This window comes from Metopolophium dirhodum, chromosome 8 (assembly GCF_019925205.1).
Source record: "Metopolophium dirhodum isolate CAU chromosome 8, ASM1992520v1, whole genome shotgun sequence".
Taxonomy (NCBI): Eukaryota; Metazoa; Arthropoda; class Insecta; order Hemiptera; family Aphididae; genus Metopolophium; species Metopolophium dirhodum.
The window spans coordinates 11,151,511-11,165,941 of NC_083567.1; the positions used below are offsets into that span (position 1 = coordinate 11,151,511).

The 14,431-nt window shown below is 30.9% G+C and overlaps 1 protein-coding gene across 1 annotated transcript in view; it reads right to left on the reverse strand.

The window, feature by feature from the left end:
* Positions 1-422: 422 nt before the first annotated feature.
* The window catches only part of LOC132951060 (FMRFamide receptor), a 141,453-nt gene continuing 127,444 nt past the window's right edge, over positions 423-14,431 (reverse strand). The window contains exon 4 of the mRNA XM_061022754.1: positions 423-4,896. Coding sequence (XP_060878737.1) covers positions 4,183-4,896 — 714 coding nt within the window. The 3' untranslated portion in view covers positions 423-4,182. The remainder of the gene's footprint in view (positions 4,897-14,431) is intronic.

Sequence of the window (14,431 nt, forward strand, 5' to 3'; positions counted from 1 at the left end):
AGTTTTATTAAATTTGGCAACATTGTACAATCTTGCAGTAGTATTTATTTTAACACACACAATCCTAAACCAATAGGTCCGCGCACAATCGTATTTTACCAGGAAATTTATATTTGTACTGTTCTTACAACCTTCACGACTTAGTTTTTTTCATGATTTCCCATGATTTGTAGATTGATCGATTGAAGTCCACATTATCATCTAGTTTCTACATGGTCATCTTTGTTTTGATCAATTTCAATCAATTTAATTCTATATTTTTTCACAATCTTTTTTCTTATACGCTATTATCCGGTAATCCTCTTCTTTAGTCTCAAAATAAATTGGCTACTAACTTTATTTACCATGTAATTCAAACTAATAGTATATATTTATATATGAAATAGCTACAAATATTATTAGAAAAATCTCAAAACAAAATGTTTGTGAACATAAGTATATATATTTTAATGTTATTGAATTAAATACATATATTTTACATAATATTGTAGATAGTAAGTTATTTAAAATTTAAAAAAAAAAGAAGTATTTTGTATATACTTTTGATTTTTTACATATAAAAAGAAATACACAAAAATGATGATGGTATACAGTTTTTTTTTTTTTTATCATAATATTTAAAAATAGCATATTAATTATATTATACATAGTGACATACATGAAAGGAAAAATATCAATAATAAATATTGTATACAGTACAGTTTACATTGACTCGGATGATATTATCAATGGCTTGTATTTTCTGTATTACTACGCGTACAACAAGGCTTTTTCATAACATACGTCGTAACATACGATAGTAATAATAAAAATAATATTACGACAACATCAATATAGGAGTTTCGTACAAGTATAATAGGTATTCAAAGTAAATATCGAATTAAAAACAAGTTTAACGGAACTCAGGACGTCATTTTATTTGCAACCTTAACGTCGTGACGTACTATTGAATCTGAAAACGCAGTATACCCACCCACCCATACTTGTGTCATTATATAATTTAATGTAGGTACAAGAACACACATATACAAACACAAATCAAATTATATACACATAGTATAATATATTATATAATATACACGGAAATCGGCATATACATGCACGTAAATACGACTTAATAATAATAATAATAATATAATATGGTACATTATAATATTAGATGAATTCGCTGACGTGTTTGGGGGATTTCAATATTGAGTTTGGATATGAAAAGACGGAACCACTTCATCGGTCCTATATCTACCCACGTTAGGTATCATCGGTACGATTTGGTTTCGGGGTCAGATTGCGGGCGGGAAATGAGATTAAAACCCGAATGACGTTTTGACATACGCCACGTGTTATATAGGTATGCGGAAACTGTTTGTCCGCGTTTCAGTATAATATATTGTATGACTCGGGTAACGCTTCCGAATTTCTAAAAGTCTTGGGATTTCGCTTTGAAAAAAAAAATTAAAAAATATTTGTTTTCAGTTAGGTATACGAACACGGGATTCGGATTTCACAGCTGTGCCGTAGAGTATAATATTGTATTATTGTGGAAACGGTGAGGTCATCCGGGATGTAAACAAAACTAGTGACGTCATCAGAATGCACTCCGTGGGCGCATATTTTGTACACAAGACAATAAAAAAATATAATTGCCACATTTTTTTGATCTGTAAGAGGAAAAATTATTGCAACAAATTATAGTTTAATGATTATTATTCAATACATTTTAATTATGTGCGTACGTCGTACATTTTCCCGTTGTACACACAATTAAAACCACAAGAACGCGACACGTGTTGCTTACTAATAACAATAACGGTGGCTATAAAAATACCGAACGATGTTCTTTTCCTGATGATATGATTTTATCTGACAGGTGGCAGGTGCCTTAGACGAGATATGATATGCGCTCGCATTCAGCCGTTCGATGTTGAACCAACGAATCATTCTCCTTTACATACTTAACTGATACCATCACAAGCATTTATTAAAAATATAAAACCATATTATATATTACACACGTACGTGCGATCTCCGGATTGTGACGCGTAATATGCAAGGCTGGGCAACAAAAAGTTAAAGTTAAATATTACTCTTAACTACCTAGTTAGGAATTAGGTTGGACTGGAGTAAAAATTTGTTACTTATCAGTTAATTGATTGTAAAGTCCCGTTAACTTAATATTGTTTTCGAATAATTAAACTCCATATTATTATACTTGAAATTAATTTTGTTTTGTACAATTTATTGTTTTTATAGACACAAAGAAAAATGCCAGTCCGAAAATCCCCTACCAAGATAAAATAGCTAAATATTTTTCCTCTGCAAGAAAATTGAGGAATCATAATATACTATATTATGTTTTCGGGTATAATTATAGTGTAGGTAGAGGAAAAATATCTAGAAGCATGGTAATATTTTTAGAATAGTAACTTATTATTGTTGATTTGCATTTCTATTGAAATAAACAAAGCGTTACAGAGATTGGTTATAATGACAAATTCATATATCCAACCCAAAAACATATATGTGTGAAAAAGAAAACGATAATATTTTTTTTATAAGTAAATGTTATTTATATTTGGTATTGTGAATACTAAATTGTAGAATGTCGATTTTTCGAATAAAGTGTTTCTGGACTTCAAATTAATGGATATAAATACTTCTTATTATAAATTTCCACGGAAAAGTTTTATATATATATATTCTCATCCAAGCACTTTAATTTCAAACGTCTGGACAATAACACCAAATATCAGAGAACTCAGTTTGATGTGCTAAGAGCAGTGTTCGGACTTATCTAGATAATTATTTGTTCATCTTTTATCTTATCTAGTTAAATAGTTACAAGGTATCTAAACGTTCATCTTAGATAATTTTTATACTAATCTAAATAAATTCATCTAGATACATTTTTTATTGATAAAAATCGCGAAATTGTACAAACACATTTTAAATATTTATACGGATTCGCAAACCAAGTTTATAGTTTCTAAATAATGTAATTATTTTTATTTATACCATTATTATTATTATGTTCCTAGTGCCCAACTAAAATATACCTAAATTTAAACCCATTTAAAAAAAAATTGCATCTTTATTCTTATCTAGATAAAAAAAGTATTTATCTTTAAATTTATCTTTATATAGATAAATATGAGTTAAGTTATCTTTTATATCCATCTAGATATTTTAGAGTTGCATTAACTTTATCTTTATCTAGATAAAAAACGTCTTATCTAATCCAAACACTAGCTAAGTGACGTTGGTGTCATGATCTCTAAAAAAATAAACCAGCCCAGTTAATACTCGTCTAATTAATAAATAAACAATGTTAGTAGTTAGTAGATTGTATCATCCTATCTGTTGAGTATTTTTATGTTATAAATAACTATTATTATACTTATTTTATATTTGATATTGTGTGTATAATTTCATCAAATTAATATGTGCTTTGGAGTTGATCGCAAATATTCGGTTTAAATAAAATAATTTTAATGATTTCACTAAATTACTAAATTTTAATTTAACTTGCAATTTTTATAATTTAAAAAAAAAACGTTATTCTTGACTTTAATCAACTCAACTTAACAAGTTAAAAAAAAAATCAGATGATTTGCCCAGCCTCGGTAGTAGCTGGTAGCATGTATGTAGGTACCACGCGCTATCTCTCATGTAACCGCAATGGCGAGCGATCGTCCCTTGGGTGCTGTCGTATAATGATCTTAATGCGGCATGATCAAATAGATGAAGTTCAGTGAACCACGAAGTTGTGTGAAAAAAAATGGCTATGCACATGAAATATTATATCAAATCACCCGTGGCCAATATTTCGTGTTATCGATTATCAAGACGATAGCACAACCGATCACCGATTATACAATATTTATTATAGTCGACCAATTTTTTTTCCTAATGGAATTTTGAACGTTTTAAAAAAACAAAATTTTGTAAGATATCGGACAGTAATAATGTCCAACCGTCAACGTCTAATATGATATATTTCATCCCTTCAATTTCCACCAAATCGTCCGACTTTCCTCCTCTTTCTCACCACCATTCTCTTACTCATCACCCGACCTAATCTAGTTGGTAACATGATATATTTGTTGAAATAAAAATAAAAAAACACACACACGTTTTGTGAAGCATCTATGACAAAGTGAAAACACATTTCGAATCCGACAACGCTCAGATCTGATGTACGTTAACGGTGGTCGTGGTGGTAGTGGTCGAGTGTTCCCAAATCATACCGCTGTTGGTTGGAGTCTTCGAGCAGAGTTCCCGGTCGTCGGAAGCACCGTTACCACCGTTACCACATCCGCCGTCGTTAGCCGCCGTCCCGTGCTGGTGGTCCAGACGATCGCCGTCCCGGTTGCTGTGGTGATGGTGGTGATGATGATGATGGTGGTGTTGGTGATGGTGACGGCCGCGGTGGGACCGCTTGAAGTGGTCCGCGGACAACGAGGAACCGCCCGCCGCGGAGGCCAATTGCCTGCACTCGAAAGCCGTCGCCCCGTTGCACGTGGCCTCGCTGTCGTCCATGGCCGCGTGGCCACCTCCGCCGCCGCCGCCCGGGCCTCCGCGGCCATCGGTGGCGAAGTGCCATCCGCACATCCACACGCCCCGTGGGAAGAACAGCTTGAAGAACAGCCGCTTGAACTTCTCGCCGAATATCACGTAGATGACGAAGTTGACGGACGAGTTGATCGTCACCAGCAGGTTGCTGACCTTGACCAGCTGGTCGACGGTGATGCCATAGAACGCTTCCACCACGTTCGATATGAGCGCCCACACGTTGCACAGCAGGAACACGACCACCACGCACAGCAGCATGGTGGCCAGCCCGATCTCCTTCTTCTGCAGCCGCGACAGCCGCTGCCTCTCTCGGTTGGCCCTCCTCACCTGCAACACAAGCGGTGCGGACAACACCGCCGCCGGTTAATACGTTAATATACGGTTAATAATTATTCTTTGGCCTGTGGTTCGATGTCAACCGCGGTCACGGCGACGGTTACCATCACTTGGCGGGTAAATGAGGTGTTGTTGTGTGTCGAAGGATATCCCCCCCCCCAAACATTTGTTTTTGTGATTTTTGCTTTTTAAATGTCCTTATATTATTTCCAATTAAGTATTTCATCAATTTAAAATATTTACATTCCATTTTTCATTAATAATCATACTATAAATATTTTGCTTTTGGTTGATTCTAAAATATTCACAGTATTTTTTTTCACGAAATCAGTTCTGTTGCAGATCAATTTTCTGATATTGTTCCTGAATATAGTTTTTTTCTGGCTCTCAATTGTTAGGGTATTTGATTAGAAGATTTAAAACTGATAATTCTTGGATGATGTCCGTGTTAGGGACCAGAGATTGACACACAACAATGATTTTTTTTAAATTTTTAAAATAAAGTATTATACTTGATTTTCGTTTTTATCGCAACCAATGGAATAATAATATTGTGTTATAAATTGATCAGTAGCTACGCGTTATGTCAAACAATAACCTAACCGACTTATTGGTTTATTTTCTTACAAAAGACGTGTAATATAGACTACAGCGTCTTGACATGATATTTGATACAAATAATACCACAATCCACGAGAAATTACATTTTTTTTTGTTATTTCTTAAAGTATCAAACGATTTTTTTCACGATCTTTTATATATTAAATGCTCATATAACCTATCCTAACTTAACCGAGAGAGAAAATAAATACAAAGGAATATGATATATTCTTACGTCACAGGTACGTCTACAATGACTATTCGACTACAACTATGATATTTAAAAGAAAAAAAATAAGTAAAAAATATTTTATGTCTAGTAACAACAATGCATAACAATAAAACAATTTATTCTGAGCTCATAGCAAAATGTCAAGTAAATTATTATATGTAGGTAGTAGACAAATTCTTATACTTTTGGATAAAAATCGATGGGGACTTTGAGAACAAATCATTTTAACTTATTTGAATAGGAATAATATGGAAACGCGCGTACTCAAGTCATACAAGTTTGCAACTAGTTTCAATCGTATACACTCAATCAAAAATTTATTAAATTTTCACACAAGTCACTGTGACCGCTCAGATACAACTCAAAATCAATTAATATTAACACCGTACGTAATAATATTTGATTTCAGATCTCTTAACACTTCTGACCGATTTAGTACGCAACTAAAAATAAAATGTATTGCATTTAAGACGCTTAACACAAAATTTTGAATCACTCAATAAAAATAATAAAATACTATAATATGTACCTCTGGAACCTTTAGAACAAGACTCAAATGTATAGTTTATGAAAAAACGATTTGAAGTTTGAGCTCAGATATTTTAAAGGGTTCTATACCTATGCATTTGAAACTAAAAACTTATGTATTTGCAAAAATACTTTATAATATTATGCCTTTTTCAAATATTATGAAATACTTTTTTAAACCCAAAATGTTCAACTTGTGGCCTTTTAAAATTTTTAAGTAAATGCAAGACTGTCATATTTCTTGAGATATGGTTGAATTGCATACAGAAATTGATTTTAAAACAGCCACATACTATAATAATATGGCAGTATTGAATTTCATATTATGGCTGCAATATCACAAATCATAAAATGCATTACCGCCAGAACTCTTAATATTGTGGTTTTGCACTCAACATAATATCACACGATGATTGTTTTTTGTTTATTTTAAAATAACGCCAAAAATCGAAATTAGGCAATCTTGAATTTTTACTTCATTGATTATTTTGATGAATAAAAACAAGTATACTGCCATAAAGTAAATATAATATGACTCTCTTGGTGTGTAAATTAGCTTAAATTTAATTAATTCAATACTTACACCTCTTTTTAGTGGCTAAAATTACGGGGTTATTTTGTCATCATTCGAAAGTAGTCATAACTCAAAATTCATACATTTTAAGTTGTTGTAGTTTTGTTCTAGAGACAATAATATGATATTAATTTGAAATAAAATTTATCTCATAATGTTATATGCCTCGTTTTGTATTACATCCGTTAAAATACGTTTAATAATAATATTATGTAGCGTCTGCAACGCGTTTATGTGATTGTTTATCATGACAAAACAATTTGATTATATTTCAAATAATGAGTTATTTATTTGCCTATGCAACACGCCGTGTGTTCAGAATATTATGCTATTATGGCATACAGGATCGAAATAACCAGAAATCGGATGTTGTTATCTCGTTATATTTCAGCATCGATCGTTTTTGCAATAAGTAAATATTTAGGTGTTATTATTATAAAATTGAGGAAATAATTTCCTTCGTATTAAAGAACCTTGTTGCTCCAAACCTACGTAAGTGATGTGTTTATACATATTTAAATATTGATTTTTCAATAGCTTTTTTCATAACTTTTACTGTTCAATTTCCTTATAAAAATAAAGCTATCAACATGATTGAATAATAAAATATTAAAAGTAAAATCTATATTATGTGACATATTATTGTCCAATGACTCTATTATTACATTAATACAAAAGTCGATTATTTTAATGCTAATTAATAGCAAATCAAACGAAACAGCAGTGTCACTCTGAGTATAGAAAGAAAAGTGCGCCTTAAAACACACATATAGGAAAAATATTCGCGAAAACTGTATGACCATAATTTATTACAGGAAGCAACACGATTCACGAACAAATTTCTTGAGAAAACATGGACAATATTTTGTAGTTAAATAATGAAGTTTGAAAATACAATAATCTAATTGAAAATTGAATGTAGAAGTGCATGGTGTAGTTTTCAAATCATTTTGAATGATATAAACATAGTTATAGCCAATTTAACCATACATTTTTGTAGCGTATTTTCAACATTTTATTAGATAATATTCCTCGCGTCTCACATTACTATCCGACAGTGGCGTATTTCCGGGGAGGGATCAAGAGGATCAATCCTCCCCCATAGCATGTATATAATATGCAAAATTTTTCGGAGTCTTAACTTAAGGGCTAAGACATCTAGCTTTAAAAGCGGGGCTACTGGATAAAATCATATCCCCCCCCTCATGACAAAAACCTAAATACACCACTGCTATCCGACACCTATAGCAACTAAAAAACAAAAAAAAAATTATAATAATACTAATTTCTAAAATTACTAATACAGCAAAAAAATAAAAATATCAAAAGATCATTGTAAAACCATGATCAACAAAAAATTAGTGATATCTCAACTAAAGCACTCCCGCCATACTCCGTGTTAAAAAAAACACATATATAGTGCTTATTATTATTATTATAACACGTCACAAGTGTGATCTTAAACTAGGTAAATATTAAGATACAATGAAGGCAGATAATATAATATTTTAATACAATTTGCACACGTTTTGTCTCCCACATTATCGCGTTGATGGCATGTGTTGGAAATAGGTGATTGAATTTCGAAAATACTGTCAGTCTTTGTAGGTATAGGATTTGGTTAGGCGGGACCAGCAACAAAAATTCTGTTCACATCATTATAATAGGTTAAGTTATCAATATTTTATTATTCATACTCATAAATAATAATTTAGGCACACCGTAAAGAGTCATACCTATCAAGAACTTACTAAACAGTTCGAAATATATAGGGTAGTAAATATTTAGTGTTTATCAATTTACTATTTATTTTTGACCTAAATAGATCCTTTCAGTATATTTAGCTAAATTATTGAAACCAATTATAGGGCCTTTCAACATGATAAAATAAAGTGACGATAACCGAAGAAACTACTATACTATCATAATCGTTGATAACGTGATAATACAATATTATTACCTAATTATTACACACATTCATCGACAAAATTAAAAAAATTATAAATAATAGTACCATAATATTATTATGATTATGATGTTGGTTTTAACTACACGTCACATTATTTTTCGTTTTTGAATTTTCGTTCCCGAGAAACATAATAAATACCTACATTTAATTCAAAAAATAAAGCTCTAAAAATAAATATTATACCTATTAAAAAAATGTTATCACAGCCAAAAGGTTCTATCTGCAGAACTTTTTGGTCCTTAACAGAAATCGTTGACACTTTTGTTTTTCTTTCAACGTTAAGTCTTGCTTAGAACAAACCTAAATAATTACAAGGCTTAACGCAAAACTTTGTTAGTATTTATATTCGGTGATGATTAAAAATCGTTCATTTTGAATGAAGACGATAAAACAGTTTGAAGTTTAAACTTTCTCTCTTGAACAATTTGATTTATTGAGATAACGCATTTTGGTTTGTTGTTGATGATTTGTGCTTACACGAATATGTTTATGATGCGCCCGTAAAATAATAGTTTATAGCATATTATGCTTTAAATATCATCCAGGAACGAATAATTTTTTTTTCAAATGTTATTCAATTAGTAGAAATCGTTTTCATATATTATTTTATTTCATATTATTATAGACAGTGCAAGCGTCTACTACTCAGTACCCGGTACGATAATTTGCGGTAAAATACTTACACGGTTTAAATAAAACACGTATAACTTTCGGGTCATATCGTCAACGTCATGAGCCATCGTCAAAGGAACCGGTGTCTGAGGAATATTTAATAAAAATTTTAATACCTAGGTACTAGCGATATTGTTATAATAATAATAATATAGTAAGTTACATAATTTCCGCATTGTTAGAATGTGCGGCAGTCGGTAAACCACACTATACGTTATAATTCGGGTTTCGTTGCGAAACCAACGCAGAGACTTGAAGTTTAACGGAACTATAATAATATTATTATTATCGGCATAAACGAACACAGTAGGTAACGCGATATCTTCTTTGTCAGCTCTACATATTATATTCATTGTCCACGGTTCACGGTCGGGAGCGAATTGTTGAAATACGTTCCTCGATAACTTCTCGAAATGGCGTAGGTAACTATTAAGTAGCCAAGTAGGTACCTATACAGAATTAGGTATATATAGCGTATGCATAATCCGATCACTGACTTAAGACAGAGCGCTAAGAATTTCCTTCGAAAATACAGTTCAATGAGCAAAAACCAACGTCGTAGTTATAATGTCCATTATACTACCGTCGTTTGACCAAGATCGATTCGTACAAAACATACAACCGTAAGTATGAATGAATATAACTATAATTATGTTTGTTTTCATCGGTTTTTCCAAAATGTATTGTCAGAATAGATTACAACGTGTGACGACAGTAAATATATTGGATACCCATATAATATAGGAATATGTATATTATATATTATGGACTTTGATTGTATGAAATTACATGACGTAACGAGGATTGTTCAGGACCTCAAGTTAGAATAATGTTATATTTGCGTCTGTATTTATTTTCTCATCTGTATTTTAAAAAAAAAATTATATCATTATTTGCTCGACCGAAACATTTGTGCCGCCAATTTTGACAAAACGGTAATTAGTGAGATAATAACTATAAAATATTAAATTGTTTGACAACGTTTACTAACAACACGGCCTAAAACCCGTCATATACAATGAAATTAAATCACGGTGAGTGAAATTTTCATGCAAAAAGATTGAAAGCTTACACAGTTTTATTAATACGCTGAAAAGCTGTTGCTAATCCGTTTTCTTGTCACGTAAAAACTATTTTCTAAACCGAATAAATCCTACCACTGGCGTAGAGCACAAGCGAACGTTCATGACTTTCTATTCGTATCACAGATAATAGTTACAAAATAACAAGAAAAATCAAAATGCAATTCAAATGCCATTAACATTACATATCCATCTACGGAGTTTTGATTTGTGATTTAAACACACTTATTATACAATTACATTATACCATTAACGGACGACATTTTAATTAATATACTTAGATGAACCCCTATCATTGCCATCCGTTCGAGAGAGGTCCAAATATCTAACTGTTCATTTTCAAAATAATTGTATTATCTATAAATTCCAAAAAAAATTATGACAATTTAATGAATATTATGACAATAATGTGTAACGGGAAAATCATTCATTGCACATGTCCACTTTAATTTTATATTTTTATTCCCCTTTGATCCGTGATTAAATATTTTCCGTTAGATAATTCTATCACATTATTATAATATATTTATACTTCATTACTCGGTAGTGACCGGGGATAGATGAATCCGAATGGAAATCCACATGCGGCGGATATGAACAAGTAACTTTTTTTGCTTACGTGAACCGTGATTGCAAGCAAAAATAAACGAATACGATGTGGGTATGATTTTAATATTATTCATGGCGGGTAAGCCACCCTAAAATAACTGGTTAGATCTATTATCTAAACCTCCCTCAAATCGTCCAAATAGGTCTAGTTTTTTTGATTCTATCAGCCCTACGCCCTTTGCCTTTTAAATATAATAGCTGTTCCCCGTGCAGGCTTCTATTCTCTATACTATACGACTCCCGTTCGTGATCCAAAATAATAAGTGTGCAAAATCTGTTACCAATTGGTCGAAATCTGTAAATTTACATATCCGTCAGATTTTAGATATAACCCGAATAATGGTATACCTACCATGTATTTCCCAAGTATTTATGGTAACTAATCGATCCATAGTTTCCGTTTTGTTTCTCTTAAATTAATATTCTCAATTTTTAATTTTTTTAACTGTTCAGATCAGTCGTGTACTTTTTTTTTTAGTATATAAACCTTAACTATACTCTTTGCCTCTAATATAATACAATATAGCTATTACTCAATTGTAAAAATTTATAAAATAACTATTTTATTATCTGTAACCAAAGGAACACGCATTCGAATAAACAAAAAAAAATACTCGACATGAGTGAGCCGAAAGAAAATTTGTGTGTGAGCCACCTTATAGCAATAAATAGGGGTTGGAAAATATAAAGTATAAGTACTCCCAGGGTTTCTAGGAATCTATTGATATTACTTTTATTGAAAATGGTCCAATAGTTTCTGAGTCTATAGAGAACAAAGAAACAGACAAACATTCATTTTTATTTACAGGTTTATTCGCCAAACATGCGCACCCGTTTTTATTCAATAATGCAGTTATAAAAAATCTAATTTTTAAAATTTTTAAATATACTTAATATACTTATACCATATTTTCAAATTTTTGAGATTTATTGTACTACTAAAAGAGTGTTCTGTGGCTTGTGGCCTGTGGGTATGAAAACTTTTGACTTTCAAATGAGAACCCCCCTTTTATACTGTAGAAATATGTATGTAATTATTAAGCAATTAATTTTTCTGAATATTATAATATATCGAAAACAAAATATGAACGAGTAGTTTTTGAGTCATTTAACTCTGTGCACTATAAGGATAATACCAAAGCCCATGGTAATGAATTCGAAAGATAAAAGAACTATAGTGATTTTGAAATTGTTTGTAATTTTAATATTAATGTATCGACATTTATTGTTAGTAAAAATGATCAATGTAGAATAAATAATAGAACTTATAGGTATTAAATCTGTTAATATTTTTGTAAAACCTTTTTTAAGGACTATTATCCTTAGTATAAGCAATTTAATAACTGCTGAAAATCTACTGGTTCAAATCTTGAACTAGGTACGTAAACAGTTAAAAAAAATATCTACTAAATGATCTACAGTAAAAAAATGGAAGTTTTCATTTTAAAAATCATAGTTTGTATCGCCACCGGACGTTTCTTAAACAGTGCAAAAAAATGTCAAGAATTTGTAAATTTTATGGTCTTTAAAATATATTATATTTAAAAATTCCAAAAATAAAAATTAGGATAAATTATTAAGGAAAAAAAGTAGGGACGAACATGCATAGTGAATCATCTTGTATATGGACTAAATAGACTATTGTTACATACTTACATAGTAATGTTTCGTTGCATCGATTATACAAACGGGTTTCACCAAAAAACAAAATCGGTGAATTTACGGTGTCTGTGCGTTTTTGTCAATGGTTTTTATGTATTTAAAATATTATTTTAGTCTACCGTATTTGGTGTATCGTACATTATCACAATACACGTTTGGTATACCTAAGGGCTAAGGCACGGATAATTCACGTTCAATTTAATCTCCGGTCAGTTAAATTTTCCAAATCAACTTATAATCAATGGTTTTATGATAACCTATAATACTAACTAATCTCATAGAATAACTGTCACTTATTTATTTCAAATTTAACTCGAACGAAAATCGTTATCGGAATCGTGTGACCGAATATTGTTCATAAAAACCGTAGTTATTATAGAAACTAATAAAAACGTGGGGTTGTAAATATAAAACGAAAATAATTGAATTGTTTTCAATTATATTTATGAAAACAAATGACCGAGAACGACAACAACCATCCCGAGCTAAGACTAGTAATCGTAATGAAATCTACGTGTATCTAAAATACGTACCAGAGAAAATCCAATAGCGTATGACGCTTCGGTTAATAAATAATTATGATGTTTTAAAATTAAAAAAGGTGGGTAAGTGGATGTCGCTCTGCTGTACAGTAGGTTACAAGTGGGTCACTGTCGTGGTTGGTGTTACATTTGAATTCAATGATATAATATCATTGTATAAGAAAAACGATTCTTAGCGAAAACGGTCAGTCAGCCTATGATATTACCAAATATATTTGATGGTATTATTGTCAATAAAGTAATTTATATATAACCTATTTACGTGGAGCCTTGTTTTAAATTTTCAATCCTTAGCTATAAAAGTTGAACATTTTATACATTTTTAACCACAAAATAATTATTAAATTTTAAATTTGATAAATTTTGTCAAAATTTAAACTTTAAATGCTTATAAAAAAAAACTGTGCCTATGCACTTTTACTGTCCTAAAAGGTGATGCCAGACACAAAAAAAAAATAAAAATAAAAATAAACACATATCATTGTAAAATCAATACATTCATCGATTTGCTCAAAATCTAAAATTTGGTTTTAAAATAACTAAAAAAATGTTTTTATTTAACTTCTTTATGAACTAAAAAGTAGAAAATAAATTCTAATGCCTTTTTACCGGTTATAAGTGAGTATTATGGTACTTCCACTGTTTAAGTGTACTCGAATATAAACCGGGGGACGCAATATATATAATAACTTATAACTTGATTTGTGAATACAATAAATTGAAATAAAATAAGTAATGTAAGGAAATTCAAAATATAAAGAAGTTATCGGCAACATGACTGTTGAAATCTAGATTAAATGGGCAACAATAATTTTTTATTAATAAATAGGTTTAAGATGATTAAGCAAGTAAAGCATTGGCGCTTAAACGAATAATAATTACAAAAAATGCGCGGGCGCCGGATCTCTTCAACGCGGGTACTTACGACGCGCGAGTCACTTATAAATTATTATTATACATAATATAACAGTGTGATATTACCTTACGAGATACCTGTGTGTATATTTCAGCATCACGTGTCAGCCATACGATTTGAGTACATTAAGACGTCGTGTA